General features: G+C 41.2%; 1 protein-coding gene across 1 annotated transcript in view; it reads right to left on the reverse strand.

Moving 5' to 3' along the window:
* frem2b (FRAS1 related extracellular matrix 2b) overlaps nucleotides 1-20,028 on the reverse strand; it is a 56,394-nt gene that overhangs the window by 28,506 nt on the left and 7,860 nt on the right. The window contains exon 3 of the mRNA XM_020088400.2: nucleotides 347-493. Coding sequence (XP_019943959.2) covers nucleotides 347-493 — 147 coding nt within the window. The remainder of the gene's footprint in view (nucleotides 1-346; nucleotides 494-20,028) is intronic.

Below are 20,028 nucleotides of genomic sequence, written 5' to 3' on the forward strand. Positions count from 1 at the left end.
GTCCCTTCTTGTTTTTTTTAATTATTAAACCTTTAATTTGGAGCCCATGGCAGAAGAGCACCTTCAAGTTTAAATATGGGAAACTGCTGTTTTTTTTAACATTTCTTTATTTATATCTATCAAACTAGAATAATACTTTATATATTTCTTACTATCACATCGATTTATTCACAATTTTGTTGCAGATCTGGACCCAGATTAAAATCAACATTTTCCAGAAATAAAATCAAAGTCTTTGGATTAAATATAAATGTTTCATGCTCTTTAGTAACTTTGAATAATGAGCTCTGGCTCACCTTGGAATGGATCACTATTTGTATTGTCATCAGAGGTTGTGTTCACTTACTAACGAACGAAGTTTCCCCCAGGTAGCCCCGACGCCGCAGCACCACCTCCAGGAACTTGACCTCTTCATCCACCACGTAGCTCTGCTTCTCTAAAGAGATCCACGCCCAGTTCAAACGGAACTGCTGGTTCTTCAGTTTGTTGCCTCCTGCAGATAAAACACAATTAGAGCGAAAGCAACTTCAGATGTCTCGCCAGAACTCATCACACAGCAAAAAGAAAACAAAGACGAGAGAAGTCAAATAAAAAACCTCTCATTAGCATGATTTCTTGGATACCTGCAGGACTTGACTTCACTCAGAGGGAGGGACGAGAGATGCGCTGCCCTTATGCAAAAGAAATAGGGTCCGTGCATTCTAATTGCTTCGTTTCTAATTAAGATAAAAGGTGTCTGTTTCCTGTCTGAACTGGGTTATTTTATCCTCGCCTTTTGAAGTTGGATTCAAAGGCCAGAGCTACAGTCCTAGAGGGCATTACTGCTACCATTTGACCATAAAGACTCAAAGCAGACACACACACAGGAATCAAACACGTACAGATACGAACAAAAAATTGCAACAATGTGCACACAGTAACTCTATTATAAACCAAATCACACTTTTGTGTTGCAGCTTCTTGCGTAGAAGTCTAAATAATATTTCCCTTGTGAGAAAGGAAAGTTCAAGATGGAAAATAACCCGGATGAAGACAATCGACCTTGGCAAGAACTTGACAGTGAGTCACATAATCCGCACAGCACCTGAGACATTTAGACATAAGCTTCTGGACAGCTCCTCCTAATATGTAGCTGCAGGTGGTCCAAGATAACATCTCCCAGAGGCCGAGGTCATATGCAATGTTTGAAGGAAGTGAGGCTGGGACCTGGCATTGACCAGCATCTCTTGAAAGAAAGGTCGAGTCAGTCGAATGAAGCACAGCAGCAGGACACCTTCCCAAGTCTGCTGAGCATCAATAACCCAAAGTCCAAGGGGACTAATTCAAGCAGAACATCTGATCTGAAACCCCACCAGGCGCAGACTGCTACAAAGAAGAAGATGCAAGGACAGAGACCACAATTGAAGTGGCCAAAGTCGAGCAACAAAGATGAGTGGGCAAACGTCAATACAGAGCAAAGTGAAGTTCTGGGGGGGCCTCCTCAGATTTGAGGCTGGAAAGATTGAGTGACCTGATGTGCAGCTGGGCGGAAGAAGGGTTTGGTGTAAAAAAAATGAAGCAAGGAAGAGAAAAACAACTCTTCCTCTGAAGTGTGGAAAGCAACATGAAACTGAACATCTTGTTAGGGACAGAAGAGTCTTGAAGAAAGAGTGGAGGGCGGCATCCCTGGAGGAGCGAGTGGGTATCATCCTCCTACAAAAAGACATAAAAGATCGCCTGGCAACACAGCAGAGGACAAAAAAACTTCACACACAAGAAGGAGAAGAGGGCACAAACATTGTTTTTACTAGGATGCCTTTAGATGTGTGAAAAGACTCTTCACAGAAGGAAAAGAAAGACAGGATTGCTTAAAATGTTGAAGAGGGACACCTGAAAGTAACACACTAATGATGAGAGGCAGGAGTGGACTCATACCTCCAGATGTGCCACCCATCCTTCACCCAGAGCACTCCAGATATCCTGAGATTGCTCTGGAAACTAATGAAAGTGGTATTGGAGAGATAAACTATTGTGAATGGCTGGGGGATACTAATCCTGAAGACAAAAGAGGCCTCAGACATTGATCGTGTCTGCAAAATCAGTCACTTTAATGTTGTTGGAAAGATGTTCTTTCCATTACCAATCACAACTAGAAGAGTTTATTGAGAGCACATACCTCCAGCTGAGATAATTTCCTATCTCAGCATGTTACAGCAGTATTTCCTGCTATTAAAATCGACTGTGGTCACTTAAATAAAGTCCATAAAGTTGTTACCGTTGACACAGATGGTGAAACCTACAGCTACAATTTTACATGTACCCACAAGTGGGATGCAATGCAGCTCACAAAGTCTTGTCTTTAACTCCTTAGTCTGTGTACCTGTCCCTCAGAATCTATTGCGCATGAGAGCAATGTTCGTGTGGGTACATGTGCACCCCCTTTACTTCCATAGGTTGAATGAATTCTGATTAATTTGGATTCACACCAAAATTTTATGGGTTCTTTCCTGGCACATATCACATCCTTCCACCAATTTTCATCGGGATACTTTCAGTAGTAGCGTAATCCATAAATTCCATGGTGGAGGTAACGAAATGTTATTTGCAGAAAGAAAGGAAGAAATCTAACCCTAACCTTAACCCACCAGACAGCCTTTCATTTCTTCCACGTGCCAACAACCAGGACTACCACGAGTGCTAATTATTGTTGGGGATATAGTTACAACATGTCCTGGAAGCTTGAGTGGTTCTTAAAAATCAGCATGCATCCACCACACTGCACTTAAAGTGTTGTCGCTCGCTGCTAGTAAGGATGTTGACATCCAAATGACTGCCATTAAACACATGGCAGTCATGAAAGCGGTGAAATAACAGTGAAATTGCCAGAAGGGTGCAGGGGCACTGTCCCATGGTTTAAGAGCGCTTCTGATATTTGTGTTAGGCACAACTGAGAGTCTCCTCTGCCCCACCCCAGTTGTTATGATCAGTAAATCTGTCATGTCCAGCCACTGTTTCCATTTCCTTCCTCAACGGGTATGGTGAGAGGTCTACACATTCACCATTTGTATTTTATTAGGTGTGAGGACACATGTATTTTTATGTGTGTGTGCGCGCATGTGAAATGTTCTCTGCACCTGTTCAGGACTCTTTCCTCACACGGTAACATTAGGCACTGGTGCCCCTCGTATTGATGTTTTTTGACCAAATGTAGCCATATCTGAGATAAAAAGACGAAACGTGGCACAATGAAAATTATAAACAACTCGATTTAATCATTTAGTTGAATTAATCTCTTTAATTAAAAAACACAGAGATTCTTTTATGTTTTCTAAAACATAGCGGACTCTGCGTCGGGAAGACCAATAATGTAAAAGGATACTAAAGAAACGTACCTTCACCTTCCCCGTCTATCTTTGCAGATAATAAATACTGATGAACTTGAAACAGACTCATTGGTACAAATAGCTGCAGAAATATTACAGCATCTTTCTGTATGAAAATGTGTATCTGAGTACAGAGGCACCTTTTTCAGACAATTGTTGAGTATCTGACCTTAATATGTCTTAAAGAATTGTTCACCTTTACAATTCCTCCCTTTTGGAAAAGTTTCAGTCCAATAAATCCTGAATTTACCTGGATTAATCCAAACAAATCTATCTGGAATCCTTTTTGCCATTAGTGCCCTTTTCTTCTCTTTATTCAAACTAAGCTATTTCCTCCGATGCCAAAGTACTTTAAGAGTAAATTATTTTGTGAAGTGTTTTGCCAAAGACTGCACCACTTACAATATGAAAATGAACATAAAGCGAATGCCCTGAATAAATCACAAGCACAGCAGGAGAGGAAAGGCTTATGGCATTAAGTTTGATTAAAGTAAAAAAACAAACAAGCCTGATCTCTGTTGTACTCTTTGGAAGGCAGCAATAAACCTAATATGATGGATGGAAAAAACATTTCAAGGTAAAATCCGGCACAACACAGCACTTTCAAAGCAGCATTTACTGCACATTTAAAATTAGACTCAATAATTCTAATAATATCCAATATCTAATAATTATCAAAATCTCTGTCTGTCTCTCTCTCTTTGTCTGTAGCTCTTACATCTCGAAAACCTGTTCATCTTATCAGCTTCCCATGTAGCGTGTCTATGGTTAAGCTCCCAAAGAAGTGCATTTTTCGAATTTGGTGCGATTTAAACACATGATACATTCAATATTAATAAACAGACCACCAACGGCAACAACAACTGATTCTCCAGTTTGTGCTTCTGCATTCTGAGCCATGTTTCAACAAACTTTGAATAAACAGGTGCATTCCAGCTGTCAGTCTTTACTTGCCGCAGCTAAATTACTGCAGGTTCACTTTTTACAGTTTCTGACAAAAAGGTACAAGCAGAACAACCACGGGCCGAGCAAACAGCCTATTCCAAACAGGCAGCTTTAGAGCTGGCGCTGAGGCAGTTTTATCAGTTGGTAGTGGAGACTCTGAAAATGTCTCAGATAATGAATATAATAAGTCGTACATTCTTGGGGTCTAAACCACAGTGTAGGATTTTCGCTTCCTGTGTGTTCCACATCAATCTTCTGGAGACAGGCGACCTGCGTATGACAGGACCTCCCTACTCCATTTGGATTAAAGCCAGGCTCTTGGCACGTATGCCACCGGTAAACACTGAATGTGTGATCTCTGAGTTGTGAAAGAGCCTGTCCTCCACTGAGGTAAAGGAAACACAGATGCTCTCTGCAATTTATCAGACTTCGCACGTTGGCAGAGACTTTGTAGAAGTTATACCAAAGCGGATACACTTGATCTCAAGCATAATTCTCAAAAATTAACCAAATATATCATATGCGTCTCAGGCAGAGACAGTTCCAGGATTGTTTATTGGTAGAATTTATCTATGTGCCTCACTTACAACAGAAAAGGTGACTTTGTAAAATGCTTCACATGGCAGTGGAGAGACAGCCCACGCACTAAACTAAGCTTCAGAGGCTGCTGTCCTTTTCAAGATGAATCACATCAAATAGCTGTTTGTCTTAAACAGTCTTCACAAACAACGTGGCTCTATCAATTATTTATTTTTTCATATCCGGCAAGGTCTGATGGAAAGAGTGCGTCCCCAAACCTTGCGCTTTGTAAACCTCAGAAAGGAAAAGAAAAATCCATGTTCAGTTTACACAACAAGACATATAGTCCCACCATCACTTGAGTAAATATTGAGTTGTGAGGCCTTAAAGTCATGGTAGAGCTGCAGTGGGGCGTTCAGAGAGCTAGGGAGTGGAGGTGCTCATTTCCAGAGGACCACTTCACTCCCCCAGATTTCTTTCTAATTAAGATAAGCAGAGGTTGGAGTATAAGTCCACTTCAAAGAGGCCCCAAGGAAAACACCAGAGTTAATCTTTAACCAGCGCTCGGAGCACTGAGAAAGAATTTAGTGAACAATATCAGTATCTCTCATGTGCCGGTCTGTGCAGAAAAAATACATTCAAACAGTGAAATCATCATACTCCTCATCACAAGTACATGGACTTCATGTTTTTATATTTCTTAATATATCTACAACTTTATCGCTACACCATTTTCATATTCTCACAATGAAAGGAGTCCCACAAAGTCCAATGCTAATCTTACACCCTTCACAGAATTCCCCTGTAGTGTCAGTTTTAACCACTTCACCATAACCAGCCTTGTGCATTAACCTTTTCACACAAAGACCCATGTTGGGTTCATGTAGCAAACACCCAGTTCTTTCCGCTCACATACTGGATGTGTGATGACGGACAGAAAGCTTTTGAGAGAGGCCAAAAAATGTGAGAGGCCGAACTGTGCCAACTTGGTGCCCCTGTCTCCTCCCTGCATACATGTTGCAGACAGCCCTTATTTGGCCACCGTCAAGTGTTGTGGGGCCACGGTGCCCCATGGACCCTCAACTGTTCATTCAGCCAGGCAGACAGACAGGCGGTCCTTTGCCCACAGAGCCAGCAGCACACTGATTAGTCAGGATAATTTGGGACTCGCCAGTGAATCCTGTTCAATGGACACAATACAGCTAAAAATATTCAATGATCATATACTGCAAATGGACTTTGTGCAAAGAATTTCCGAACTCAACTGAGACATTATAATGTCACGCGAACACTAAAGATAGATGGATAGAGAAGTACAGCTGCACGCAGGATCAGTGAAGTACTCACAAGCTAGTTCAATGGGGATGACACAAAATCCATTCAGATGCAGACGACAGCAAGGGAACAATCATTCTGTAATTCAATAATAAAGGCAAGAAATCTGAACCATGATGAGTCATGTAAGTTTATTGTGATCTATCCTATTTAATTCAATTATGTAAATATGTATTGTATTTTAATTTAATGAATGAAATTGAGCAACCAACCAAGGGACCAACCAATCCAACAACAAACCAAGCAATCAACCAAACAATGAAATATAATGTTCCATCATTAGTGCAACACTTCATACAGTTGTACGGAACTAGAGACATACACTGCAAAACACTCTGCTCTCAAAGACAAGCAGGACAGAAATAATAAAAGAGGAAAAACAATACTTAAAACAAAAGTAACTGGCAACAGAGTAAGAAAATTCTCCCTGCCAAAAGATAAGTGGGCCTATTTTAGGTTTTGTGATTTTTGAGAGCAGAGTTTTTACAGCAGCTTGGTAAACTGTGCTAATTCTTTCAAGCATTGACTTAGTCAGAACCACTAATAAAATCTCTTAAGATTTTAAATCTTATCAAGATAATTAAGGACAAAAAAAGCTCAACGATTACTTAAATTTTCATTTTTGCAGTGCAGCAGGTTTTGGACCACTCGGGTGCTAGTAAATGCTTTTCATACCACAATGAACACAAAAACACAAGTTAGAACATGCTGTTTATTTTGTAAATATATCACATTACACCCCTTTCATTGTCTTCACACTGCGTGTGTCATATGACTAGTCCAGTCCAATCCTGATCCGGGGATCAAGCCTGGAGTAACAGGCTATAGTTTAATTAGCTCTATATGGATAATAACCCTGAGATAGCAAACCCCCTGAGCACATTCATGTCAGCAGCAGTGTGGGAACATTTCGGTTATGAACCGTACCATGAATAATACAGAGAATCATTAATAATACGGAGAATCATTACTCACTAATATGTAATTAGTGTTCAAGCAAAAAATCAGCTTTTGATTTCAGTTTCTGATTTTGCCGTTTAATGGGGAAGACCTCAATCATTTTGTACGGTTGAATCACTCCATTGTCTAACTATCTGAATCAATGATTTGCAGGAACACCATTTTAAAATGAAAACTCTCCCCCAGTGGGAAACTGTTCTTTTACACTGGTGGGGAAAAAAATCCCATTCGTCATTTGTTTACATGCACAGAGACATTTAATAATGCGGATAATGAAAATGCTGGATAGGGACTTTTTGTATCTGCACTGGGAGCCACAAAGTCTGATGAAGCAGATTTAAGAGCCCAATTTAAGCCAATTCATTCAAAATAACTACAATGTTCATCAAAGCTCTAAAGTCTTTATCAAACAACCCTCTTTGGATCTCAGACCTGAGCGGAGGTAGCAAAAGATGGTGATACATTTTTGTCAGTCTATTGTATCTGTTTATCCAACATGTTTAACTTCAACACAACTTACTGCCACAATGCTTAAAATTAAAGGCATGGTTGCATGACTACACAGAAGACGACTCCTGTGATGGAGATAATCCTCCGTTCTTTGATCTGGGTCAAAATTCACCCAGAGCAATTCACTTCCTCCTATTTTCCAGAAATTCAACCAAAATACCTCAGATAAAAACACTGCCGTCTTCTGCCGATGTTATTTGGACTTTTTGCACTCGCAGGACGGTGATGCATGTGCTTGAGCATAGAGGTCTCAGCTATAAATCGCAAGTTTTCGCCCCATTTTAAAAGCATCAAATCACTTATAAAACCAAACTTACGAGAAAAAACAACACTTGAATATAAATCAGTGTAATAAAAACTACATAACGTGGAAGAAACCATCTTGACAGAACTATTTTTACATTTTCGAATTTTCAGTTGAGTGCATTTCTCATCTGCTAACATGGGGGGGTGGGGGTTATGGATTTATGGAACATAAATCAACACTGTTTACCCCTGAGACTCCACAAATGTTTTGTGGACTCAAACACACACTTCGCCTCCCGTCCCCCCTCCATCGACATAGTGGTGAGTAGATAATGACTGAATTTTCATTTTTCAGTGAACTCTCCCTCTAAAGAAAACAAAAGTATTCACTTCTGTGATAAAGACAATTGTCCGTCATCACAACTCTGTTACATGAGCTGTCTTTAAGCCTCATAATGTACCAGACCATAGCCGCATACTTTTCACCTCTCCAATTAAGGGAAAAGGGGGATATGATAATCCTGTTGAAGGAAAGAACGCACATAGCAGAGCAGAGAGCGCGAGAGAGCGATATGGTCTAATCACCCTAAGCCTTGTATCAGCAGTAACGAGTGGGGAGTTGGCCGTGGCTTGAAAGATTTAGAACTGTTAAGATTTCACAGGCACTAAAGCCCTTTTCTTTACGTGGGCGCAGCCTTTCAGGGGACAGGGCTGCTTTAAATCTGGCCGCTCCACAGGGTCCATTCTGGCTGCTGTCGCCTCTGCGCCCACTCTGACACAGTGGTCGCACTGAGGAGATATTTGAGGGTCTGAAAGAAAAGGCCATAGGCCCCTCCAGACAAAAGTGCTGGGTCAGAGTGCCATGCAGGGGAAAAGCAGGGGAAAGGCTTTGCTCGCAGCAGGTAAAGTTCTTTGAGATTAACATTTGAACCACAACTATAGAAGTAATTTAACTGTGTGCACTTTCCAAATGTGGAGTACAATGGCTGGAATTACTTTTGTCCCAAACTTTCAATGATATGTTCATATCTACGGGAACATATTGACCCATTCTGTTTGAGAGAAGCACACACTCTTTTCAGGCTTTTTGGATCCTATTTTCACCACTTTAACAGTGCAGAAATAAGTCCCGTGATTATATTTTCCCCTTTGTTCGGTCTAACACAGGCAAAACCCGACAGACTGACAAATAACTTCCCTAATGCATCACTAACCAACACCCGCAGAAAGGCATTCAAGGTAAAGCACTTAAACCTTGTAGTCTTTGATTTAAATGTGCCGTCATGAATCAGAAAAAGTCCTTCAATATGTGTCAGTGAGAAACCTTTTATTGAGTAAAGAAAAAAAACACCTTCTTTCCATTTCTGCACTCTCTGTCTCTGATTCCAAATGTGCAGCATAAGGTTGTTGTGCTGTGACTTTCCTGCAGGGCAACAAAGTAAAGGAGCCCCTAGCAGGTCCTGTGTGGCAGGAATTCCCAGAGCTCTTATAATCTCAGATGGGGCTCCTTTATTTGTGGCCGAGGATGGAGGAAATACTGTACAATGCGATTGTTAGGAGAGGTCACTCATGTCCTGCGAGTCCGCTTCACGCTCCAGTGTCCTCACACACTGCCACAAATGATGTCATTAGTCACCTCCTACACAAAACCCTCACAAACCCACACAGAGGCACTTTGCCTGGAGAGATTACATATTTAAAGTCGTTGAGGACCATTCGAAATCAATTTGTTGAAGAAATATGCATCCACGTATGAAAACTGGTCAATACAGTGGGTCTTAGAGTATTTGCTGGGGTCAATATTTCTCAGTGTCTAGAAATGACTGGCAACACATACATGCATTCAGACATCCTGGATTTTTTACAGCATAAACCTATTATCCTCGCCTCGAAACATAAGTTGAAAAAGAAGCTTTTCAAACACCTGAGGATTAGCGAGCGGCCAGCTCTGGATGCACAACTCTGCAGAAGATCTGCTCTGTCTCAGGTTGCCAATTCCCAACCGGGGGGGCACAGGGTGTCCTGCCAAGCGCCTGAGGTCAGGACTTATCCCTGATCATGGCGACATCATTAGTGCCGGAAAACAGACTGGTCAGAGATGGGGGGATAAGTTATTCTAAAGTATTTCTTTCCCATGCAATTATGAACAAGATTCAGATAGACCGATTTTTTTTTTTCAACATTTACTACAAATGGTGCAATCTGGTGCAATCTGAATCTGAAAATTGTTTTCCTGACCTTGCTTAAAGGGAAGATGAGCAATGACCTGAAAACTGAAAAGATGAAACATCAAATGTTCTCATATCTGAGCGTGGGTAAATAACTAAATCAATTAACTGACCTTGAGTTTTGGAACACGTTCAAAAGAGGTATAAAGGTGGTTTCAGAGGGGTTTGCTTGTTTCGATTTTGAAGGTGAGGTCAGACAAAGTACTCCTTGATTGCCCTTGAATAGCATTCCTGTCTGTCAAAGAGGAGGCAGCCCCGAGTGTCTTAATTAACTGTCAGCCACACGGTTTAGAGAGCACAAGCCCCCAACTCTCAATAGCGGAGGAAATAACAACAAAGGGCTGAATTAGCAGCTGCAAGGCTTTTTGTCGGCAACCGCACATAAAGGTCACTGTGGATTTAAAATCAAGAGTTTCTCCCTCATTATCCAACAGTGACAGTATGAACAGTTTGGACATACGACCCAAAAGTTACTCAAGTAACTTTGGTAATCTTATGTGAACCTCTGAAAAACATAAGTAAGGTGCATGAGGTCAAAATATGTCAACCGTAACCCTTAACACTAACCAGGGTCTAATTTGAAATTAAACTTACCATGATCTGGCCTAACCCTGGCCAATTTTTTCATTCTCTAGTTTTGTAGAATGGCACTCAATCGAGTGAACAGACCCCTATAAAACCCCATTTAAATTCACTGGATCCAGATTTGACTTGATTTCCTCCTTGACCTATGCAGCACGCTTCCACCAAGTTTCGAGTATATTCATTCAGTTGTTTTAGCAAAATCTTGCTCACAAACCAACCAAGTAAAAAGCAAACACAAGTGCCTTGGCAGAGACAAAGCGCTCCTCTACCGAGGAATACCACGCTACACTCCATTTGAGAGTTCTTTTGAGATTAACACACATATTCCATGTCATGTCAGACACTGACTCCAGACATGAGCTCATGGAGACAAAGATCTGTCTCCATCCCAGGTACTGAAAGGCTCACATTGTTATTAAATGTACGTCAACTCTCTAATGCTGCCGGTGACCGACTAGAAAAGAACAGAGGTATCGAACTAACAAGGGGATACAAGGGGAAGTGTGGAAATGTGTGAGAAAACAAAGCAACCTAAGGATGCAGGATGAATGGGCCTGACAAAGAGAGGGGGCTGTTCTCTTTCTTGACCCCTGAATACATAGTGTTTGCTCTCTTGTCAGACCGAATAATGGTGGACTGTTTGCTGAAAGCAGCAGTGTGAGGCCATAGAATATAAAACCCCGTCCGAGTCCCACAGACTCATGAGCTCCATACTAATAGAGCCGGGTGTTTGTCAGGGCTGTTCTCTGGGCTGGTTTCATTTCCCGACAACATGTTTCTGCTGCATTTCACAGTTGTTACTTGCAAATCCTCACATGTAGAAAGGCTTTTTTGCCTGAGAGTAAAATGCTCCCTGAAAGGCTGAAATGGTAATTCCTAAAGAAGTGTTAAACGACTCCTGGTCCTTTGTTTATGACTGGTGAAAAGGAGCCTTCACATAGAACTGTGCAAGCCTGCATGTAACAGATAAGCATGCGAGTCTGCACTCATGAAAGGGTCGAAGGATTTAGTGTTGTTATTGTCTCCTCCTTGTAATATTGGAATGAAGATTTGTCTGTGCAGGGGAACAAACCCTGGTTTTAAAAAATATGCACAGGTATGCTGAAAGAAGATTACTTCTGATGTTGCTTGGCAAATTTTATTAAGACTCTCAGACTGCAAATTGGAATCAATGCACAAAGAGTTTTTTGGGGAGAATATGAATGATACAAAAGAAAAAATAACTTTAGGTGAAAAGTTGGAGACTGGTTGTTGCAAAGTCATGAATTCAATAAATATGTTGGCTATGCAAATAACATTTAGAGTCCACACTGGATAACATTAGAGATTTGAATTCATGGCTTTATACTCGATATGCAATTACTCTTGCCTTATTTCCATGTAGTATTATTTTCAATCATCGAAGTCCATCTCAATTTGAAATACTGCAGTGCAGTTTATTGGAGTGTAAGTGCAGTCTTCAAAGCAATTACTTTCGCAAGGTAAAACAAGGTTAATCCACAAAAGACATTATTTCCATTATTATGGGCAAACTTTTGGCAGGCTGTTCAGATTCTAAATTTAAACCACACTGATGCAATGGTTCAACAGGTGATTAATAATGTATTTGTATGTAACATTGTATGTACATTATACTGTACATCATTTGTTGAAGTTGGATGTGTAACACCTAATATAAGAGGATCAATAGTATGCTTTCTATATGAAAATAGACCACCAGGGATGATTGGCTACTTTAGTTTCTGGCTGCAAACCAGTTCTCCCTTTGGGGACGTTGAAAGTAATGACTGAAAAATTGAGATCAGCTCAGGTCATGAGTTATTTACCATGGAGCCCAGGAGGTTGCGCTTGTGTCTGCTTTTGTCTGTTAGGATTACGCAAAAACTACAGAATTAATTTCCATGAGAATTGACGAAAGGATGCGGTACACGGAAGAAGAATCCATGAAATGCTGGTGCACTGTGAGATTTGTTTTGCAACATGTTCATCAATTAAGAATAATTGGAGGATCTTGATTTAAAAAATCAGGCAAAGCTTTTCCGAAAAAAGAAATTTGTAAATAAGCCAATTGCAAAGCATTAAGGTTTAATGGAGATTTCCACTAAGAGTTTGCAGCATAATTTAATGTTGCACAGGAATCAGTGTTGAAAATGATGACATGGCATGAGGGAGCAGCAGTGCTCACTGGCAGAGACAGGTAAAGATAACAGTGAGGATATTTCCAACCCAACGCTTTGAAAATTACCAGCGGATCAAAAGTGTCAAAAATAATCAACCAAAGCCGACGTCGAGGTGCTCTCTGTGTCGGAGCTGCTGCTCAGAGACCCTCGTGTTCAAAGCTGAAACAGATGCACAACCCGGTGTGAGGAGGAGAACACCTGGACCCCCGAGAGAAAGAAGAAGCGACGACTTCTGATTTCATAGACACAGAGAACAATTAGATCTGAAGGACAAAGGCTGAAATGTCAAAGCAGAAAAACATGGATGTGCTGGATTTGCATTGTTGCTCCATCTGTGACCTTTTTAACTGACACACACTGAATGCCCTTTAAGAAAAAGTAAAATTGAATCTGTTAGCTGACTGTCCCAGAGGTATCTCAGGACCCAGCAGACTCTCCCTGTAATGAAACACAATGTGCTGGAAAAAAAATCTCTCGCATATGGCTCATTGACCAGCGATAACCTTTAAAGTGTTACAGAACCGTTTTTTTTTTTTTTTTTGCAGTAATTGCAATGGCGTCAGGCAATTACTTAGAGATTTAAGGAGCTAAATGCAGCTGCTGAATGAGATTGTCCGGCTGTCCGGACCCGTGGCCTTTCTTTGTTTCCCTTCTTCCCATTTGCTTGTTAATATGTAACTCGTCACTCCGAGCCCATGTCCTGGAAAACCGAGATAAGTCCAGACATGGTCGAGTTAATTTCAGGCAGAAAGACATTCCTTAGTTTTCTTTGTGGGGGGAAGGGATGATCCGAGCCTGGACATTTTCTGTTGTTGTAGCAGAAATGTTTTTTTGTACACGTGCAGGTTTAAATTGGGACAGCTAAAAAACAAACGTTAAATAATTGCTGCCTGCAGCTCTGCAGACAAAGAGCTGATGACTGTAATTGATTTACAGGGTGCCGTCTACAATTGAACAAAAACGACTTGCTTTACCATGCACTTGATGGCAGCTCTTTTAAGGTGCGCAACTGGAACATTTTTAAAAGTTGACTTTTTAGAGATGCACTGTAGATGCTTGATGGGAACATGAAGTAGAAGACAGGAATGTTCTCCGACTTAAATAACCACGGTTTGAGGCCGTCACATATTTATAGAAATGTAGAGAAGTGGGACGCAAACACCCCGTACGAGCCCGTCGTTGCACACTCTGTTTGCTCATCATCGAGTCTGCGGGATATATTTTCTACTCGTATGCAGATGAGGGTGCATGCCTGCAGGGCTCACCTGCTCTGTTCGAGCCCTTGCAACTTGTCAACGCAGGCAGCGTTCAGAGGGAGAACTGTAGATCCCGTCGCCTGTAGCGATGGGATGAATGAAGCAGCTTTGACGCCTTGCCCCCATCAATACTGGGACCAACAGAGCACTTGTATCTTTCATCTCCTCTGATTGCTCTTCCCTCCCATTCCTCAAACGGATGAATTCTCATATCCGGCCCATCAGACTCCACTTATGGAGAACGGAGGGGCGGGCGGCAGTGGAGGTGGTGAGAGGCAGCTTGATCCACAAACAGAATCCCCGAAGGGTTTCATCTGCACCTTTTATGTGATGAGAGCCGGGATATTCTCAAGACACTATACCGTGTTCGTCGGGAGTGTATAAAATGAAAACCTTCCCACCAGAGGTTAATTCAAACTGGGTAATATTTCAGATCCTCTCTGCTGTATATATTTTCTTGGCATGCTGGAATGCTAGTGATCACAGCACAAAAGGAGGTGGTGTATTTTCTCCGTGCTATGATAGGAGACAACAGCTTGAAATCAGAGACAAAGCGATTATCAATTAAACTCGCCTTGTTGATGCACTATTTTTTGCAGTGCCAGCTTCATCTCTGATTATTGTCTCAGGCAGCTGGCCCTGACATGAATGGATGCTGGATGCTCTGTGTGTGTCTATGACTGTTTGTGCACGAAGGAGGTTTACCCTCCAATCCTGAGGCCCGGGCTCAGCTGGAGAGAGCTGTGACACTACAGCCCGAGCCAAGCTGTCAGAGGCTTATCATGCAGCACGGCTGAAAGGAGCAGCTCCAGCCCAGTGCTGGGCTTCAGGGGCCAAAAACACATTATCCAGAGTGATTTTGCAAAGTTGAACAAAAAGAAAAAACTCTGCTACTGTGTGGGGGGGGGGGGGGGGGCAAAGGAGATGTCACAGCAGCACTAACTGTCAGAGATTTTCATTAAATGAAAACTCATCAAACATGTTTAATAATTTAAAGCCAAAGACACAAATGCAATGACCGCATCAGTGGAAGAGATTTTAATTTTGCTTCCATCATTTTCGTTTTGCTTCCTCGTCAGTGCATCATTTTCATCAACAGCAATTGAACAATATAAATCGATGTATGTGCATTTTGCAAGCACAGTGAAGAGATATAACAATAATTGATCTAACTCAGGTTTTTTTTTAATGTTTTGCTTTTATATCAGGTGTTTGTGATTCCCTATTCATAAAGAAGCATTTAAAAAAACCACAAGATTCACTCAGGAGCAAAAATCAGTCTTTAAACTTAAAAAAAAAAGTGGCATTAATTATTTTAATTCTCAATATTCTTCATATTCATTTTGGCCATATCTCCCAGTCCTGTATTTTGTACATATTTTCATCAGGCTTTCTGCAGCTGATGTGAATCCAGACTGTCTCCAGCACTGATATCTTCAACCTGCACACGTCCTACACAAAAGAGGGATTTTCTCGAGAGTCACCATGTGAACAACCTCAGTTCTGCTAGACTGATATCCTAAGGCGGGTATGACGACACATATCATCATCCTGGGAACATGCCCGGGCCTGGGCTCGCTGTACTTTTGGGAATTTGCTTTAGCTTTATTAACCCCGGCTCTGAGCACTTACTGTGGCAGCATATTTAAACAGAGGAAAGGACTCATTAAAGAGGGTTTCCCTTCTGTTCTCCTAAGAGAAAATGAGGGCAGCTCACAGTGGAAGAATCTTTCACCCAAATTTTATGTGATATACAATCACTGTCAAAATTTAAAACATATAAATGCTGCCGTTCTCCAAAATCATTAGCTCTCTATCTTGCACTTAGGGCCCTGTTTTCTGCTCAGGAGACACATCTGACTCAGCAGAGGATGCTTTCCTGACTAAAAGTGTTCAGTGTTTTCTGACTGTTTGGCAGAAATCTGCAGTCCAGAGAAGAAAGAAGCTGCAATGAAGGAAAAGAAGCATCTGCTGAAAGTCATCCAACAAACACAAGCCAAGGAAAAAGAGAAAAACCTTAGCTGGGGAGTTCACTGCCTAATTGAAACCTCTCAGCGACATGTTTTGACTTACTTGCCTGATAGCATGAGCCAATCATTAATAACGTCTTTTTAATTTTTTCCGAAGAAGAATTACACTGGTTGGAGCCTGTTAAATCTCAATAAATGTTTCATCCTCTCATGGATGAGCACAGGTTCTTCACTTGTTTGGTTCGTCACTGCAGCAGATCTGTTTTTGTCAGGTCAGTTTTTTATGTTAAATCCCTGCATTCTGCACATACACATTAAATGAAGATACATTTGTAGATGCATCTCGTTATGTTGGGTGATAAACAAATAAAGCAAAACTGCAATACAGATCCGTGAGAGCATTAGAACTCAAAGTTTTCGACTGAAGACACAGGGGGACTGGTGAGCCACGTAAATCACTCTCCATCTAAAACGATTAGCCTAAATCCTCTTTGTAACTCACTTTTTCATTCCCGGGAGAAGCAGCTGTTACCCAGGAATAGCTCTATAATCAACTCCCCAATGTTTTATCATAACAAACATTTTCCCTCACAATAAAATGACTACCTGATCATTTATTCGCTGCAGCACAGATGGACTGTGAGGGAAAATCTAACACCCTCAAATCTCTTTAAAACACAACAACTGGACCGGCTGTGTAATTTGCTGGAGCTTGCAGCCTATTTTCTTGCATATGATTCATACCACAGGACGGGGGAATGTTACGCCCTGCTAAAGAAAAGTGGAGGAGAGACAATTTCATTAATAACAGGATAGAAATACTATCAGTGAAACTGCAGAGTCATCACTCTCTGTGATGGGGGTATCATAGCACACACAAAGTCTATACTAAACTCACGCAACCGCATGTCAGTGCATGTTTTCTCTTACTTCTGTTGTGCTCTGGTAAGAAGAAAGATAATCCCATCTACCCTGGGATTAGACCGGAGGGGGAGATGGATTCAAGTATGCACCCAGCGTCACAAGCGATTACACGCTGATAACATGGAAGATGTACATGATTTACAGGGCAGATGGTACTGCGGACCGGAATGGTTTTGAAAGGATGTATTAGGTCGAGGTACTTCGCAATGACCTGAACTTATCTTGTTACAGGAAGAAAAGAAATAACAAACAAAACATGCTTGTTGAGGTGGGAGCTGCCGCCGGGCATTAGAAACTGGAGAGGGGGCGAAATTCTCTCTGCATTCCTCCGCCAATGCCCAACAGTCTCCTTATGAAGCCATATTTAAATCAAGATCTTGAGAGCAGACAATCACATATATTTGTCCCCTGAATTTACCTGATTTTTTTCTTTAATATCCATGAATTACTCCAGGAAAATTATTGACAATGTGAAAAAATGCCTCTCGCAATCTCAAAATGCTGAATGCGTGACAACGTCCCAGCACTATTTCTCAAGATGAAACAAAGGGAGAGGGGTGAAAACATAACCTCCAGTCAGGACTTTTTCCAACACGAATCTGAAGTCATTTACATACTCGGTGCACTCTACATACCAAACAAGTCTCACCAGTCAAATGGGAAATCCAAGCAGTTTGAAATAGCTGTGGATTTTGACCCTTAAGACGGTTTGCGTTTCTGTGACCTGAACAATAAATAATCTTATGGCGCCTTCTTGTATTTCAGCGGAAGAGAAAGAAAAAAATATTAGCTGGCAGTGAGTGCCTGGAATGAAAAACAAAGGCCACAGTGGTGTGTGTCTGTCAGTGGGAACATCCCTGATGCTGACTGACTGGCTGGAGGCAGACAGGGACTCCGCTCCACAAACAACAGCCTGGGAATGCCGAGACTTGTGTGTGCTCAGGTAAGCTCACCTGAATGCACCCGAATCCAATAAGGAGAGGAGGGGAGTGGGCCGGGGGTGCTGGAGTTTGCTGAAACACAGCAATTACCTGACTAAGAATGACAGCCCCCTCCCCTCCCCAACACACACACACACACACACACACACATTCCTGTCCCGTTCTAAACAAGACACTTTCTCAGTAATTAAAGGGGACTTGGCCCACACACACCTCTGAGCGTGATTTCACTGTCCAGGTGTGATGTTTCCCCAGAACAAATTAATGTGTGTAATTTCAGTCCTCTGTGATTATTCATTCAAAGCTTTGACAAGCTTGACAAATAGCGAGGAACACAAACGGCTCTGAGAAAATAAGCCCTGTCATCTCCTGTTCGGCAAAAAGAAGCAAATTAAATACAGTTGAAAAGGCGCATGGTGGCATTTTTCTGAAATGAGAACAATGAAACACAAACTTCACAAATTGAAAAGTTAAACACTATTTTTAACAATGGGCAGTGAGATTTTGAAGGGATTTCAGTATTATTCTGATGTCTGTTCCACCACATCATTGGTCAAAAGCAGCAGCGTCAAACATTTAAAATCCCTTCGCGGTGGCAAACACTGATTAAAAAAAAGATAAGCATTTTGGGATGTGGCCTAATTGCCATGTTGTTATTTGTAGCCAAAAGCCCATCTGGTGTCTTTCTCTATGAAGCCATGTTAATTTAGAGGAACAGCAACTTCTCCTCAAGTCTGAATTACATCCAGCTGAACAAAACAATTAACTAAGAGTTTATCATCGCATTTTAATTAGCTGGGAGGAAAAAAACAAGTGTCATGGGAAAAAAAGCAAAGGTCATTATTGCAGCCAGTTCTCTCATATGTTCACAACTGTGCCAAACAATGGACAGAAGTAGGTCAGGTCAAACACAGTTTGAATCTGGGCTCTGAATGCACTGGTTACAGTTAAAATGACACCCCGAGTAGCTGATGCATCGCTGCCAAGAAAAAACTCAGCCCTGGTTTGTGGAGCCAAGACTGTTTCCTGTACCAAGACAATCCATCAGCCAGGGAAACTCAGTTTTAACAACTAAAACAACCTATGGTGAGACGTCAAACTGCTTTAGGTTTAAGGATGGAGTGTTTCCATTGAATCCACCTTCATGCCAAGAGTAACTTACTGGCGTGGCTGTAATGAGTGCAGGTTGGAGCCCGCAGAAATCCTATAACAGTCAGTTATGTGGTGCAGTCAACTGACATGGGGGCAACGCATCATGTCTGACACCGGTCGAAAAGACTTCAATTATTTATCAAGAAAAATCCCTTCTGAAGAGAAAATGTGAAAATATATGAGCACTTGACTTTAGGAAGGATTTTTTATTTTTACTATTTTGGGATATTCTACAAATCATATGACTGAATATCAAGATGCATTCCCTGTGTGTTTTAATAATGAAGTTATTGTGATATATAAGCTTAAAGGTACAGTGTGTAGAATTTAGTGATATCTAGTGTTGAAGTTGCATGTTGCAGCTGAACACCCCTCACCTCACCCTCTCCTTCCAAACATGAAAAAGACATGTGGTATCTTCAGTTGTCATAAAAACTTAAAAGGTGTTTAGTTTGTCCAGTCTGGACTAATGTAAAAAACATGGCGGCCTCCGTAGAGAGGGTCCCCTCCATGTAAATATGAAGTATTTAAATATAAAGGGTCTTTTCTGGGGTAAAGAAAACTACAATTCATACAATTTAGATGAAACGAACTATTGAAAACATCATGAGGATTATTCTACATTAACTTTTTGCCAATAGATCCCTTTCACCTAAATCTTACACACTGGACCTTTAAATCTATTAATCTAATATGAAAAAAAATAATTTTTTGAACTGTGCGTGACCTCATTGCAGTTATCTCTGAAAATGTGTTTTTGGATTATAATTTATTGAAAAACACACACACACACACGCACGCACGCACGCACGCACGCACGCACGCACGCACACACACACACACACACATGCAGCATCCATGGCTACAATCTTGTCTATTTGCAATATTTATTATAAAACCCTTTAGTAAATACAT

This window comes from Paralichthys olivaceus, chromosome 11 (genome assembly GCF_024713975.1).
Source record: "Paralichthys olivaceus isolate ysfri-2021 chromosome 11, ASM2471397v2, whole genome shotgun sequence".
Taxonomy (NCBI): domain Eukaryota; kingdom Metazoa; phylum Chordata; class Actinopteri; order Pleuronectiformes; family Paralichthyidae; genus Paralichthys; species Paralichthys olivaceus.